This window comes from Petaurus breviceps, unplaced genomic scaffold (assembly GCF_028583685.1).
Source record: "Petaurus breviceps papuanus isolate PSGF00001 unplaced genomic scaffold, PetGlider_PUasm1.0 89693, whole genome shotgun sequence".
NCBI classification, from domain to species: domain Eukaryota; kingdom Metazoa; phylum Chordata; class Mammalia; order Diprotodontia; family Petauridae; genus Petaurus; species Petaurus breviceps.
Window position 1 is genome coordinate 262868 of NW_027187101.1, and position 1149 is coordinate 264016.

A 1149-nucleotide genomic window follows, 5' to 3' on the forward strand; every position below is an offset into this window, starting at 1 on the left:
TTGCTGGGGCTCCGGGAGGTGGGGGAGGGTGGGGGTAGGGAGGGGGGTTGGGAAAGAGGGAGGACCATGTCCTTTCTCTCCCTCCTCCTAAATGCAGGGAGAGCAGGATCATCCCAAACTGCCACCTAGGAGTGCGTGTGACTGTGAAGATGGGTATGGGTGTGTGCGTGTGTGCACATGTGTGTGTATCTGTGTGAGTGTGTGTGTACACATGCCCACCTGCCTGCCTGAGACATGGGCAGACAGAACCCAGCATCTTCCGGCAGGTTCCACATGTAACCGTTTTGCTTTGGGGAATGCCCAGGCGGTGCTCAGGGATGCCCGCTGTGGACATTCAGGCTGAGCTTTGCTTCTGACAGATGTCCGGCTGACAGCAACCCAGTTTGGGAATATGCAGAAGATGGATGGGCCTACAGAGCAATGCCAGGACCCTCTACCAACAGCCCTGCACAATTGCACAGCTGCCTCTGTAAGCACACCCTAGGCTGAGGGACGACCCGTCTCCCGGCCCCTTCAGGGACTCCTCTGGGACAGATGAGGGATGAGCAGGACAGAAAAGGCTGGGGCTCTCACCTGCAGGGCTGTTTCTATTTCCCCAGGATATCTGTGAGACCATCCTCAATAGCACCTCCTTCTCCGCCTGCCATGCCCTGGTAGAGGTCAGCAGCTACGTGGAGGCCTGCCGGCAGGACGTGTGCCTCTGTGATGAAGGCCATGGGGCTTCCTGTATCTGCAGCACCCTTGCTGAATACTCCCGGCGGTGTGCCCATGCAGGCGGACTGCCCAGGAACTGGAGGGCCCCCGACCTGTGCCGTGAGTAGCTCTCCCCCCAGCCCCGAGGCCCGGGAGCCCTAGTGCCCATCTGTCCCTGGCCCCTCAGGATGGGCATTCAGCTGAGGACCTTCAGTCTCCCTTTCTGTCTCGTTCAGCCAAGTCTTGCCAGCTGAATATGCAATACCACGAGTGCGGCTCGCCCTGCACGGACACCTGCTCCAACCCCGAGCAATCGGTGGTCTGTGAAGAACACTGCATGGACGGCTGCTTCTGTCCCCCGGGTGAGTTCCCGTGCCCAGCACACACAGTGCTGAGGCTTCTGTCCCCAGGGTGAGTCCCCGTGCCCATCACACACAGTGCTGAGGCTTCTGTCCC

General features: G+C 60.1%; 1 protein-coding gene across 1 annotated transcript in view; it reads left to right on the top strand.

The window, feature by feature from the left end:
* The window catches only part of LOC138176484 (mucin-5AC-like), a gene marked incomplete at its 3' end in the record, with an annotated part of 26897 nt that overhangs the window by 9573 nt on the left and 16175 nt on the right, over positions 1–1149 (top strand). Inside the window, exons 4-7 of the mRNA XM_069107271.1 lie at positions 98–153; positions 360–469; positions 600–813; positions 930–1055. Coding sequence (XP_068963372.1) covers positions 98–153; positions 360–469; positions 600–813; positions 930–1055 — 506 coding nt within the window. The remainder of the gene's footprint in view (positions 1–97; positions 154–359; positions 470–599; positions 814–929; positions 1056–1149) is intronic.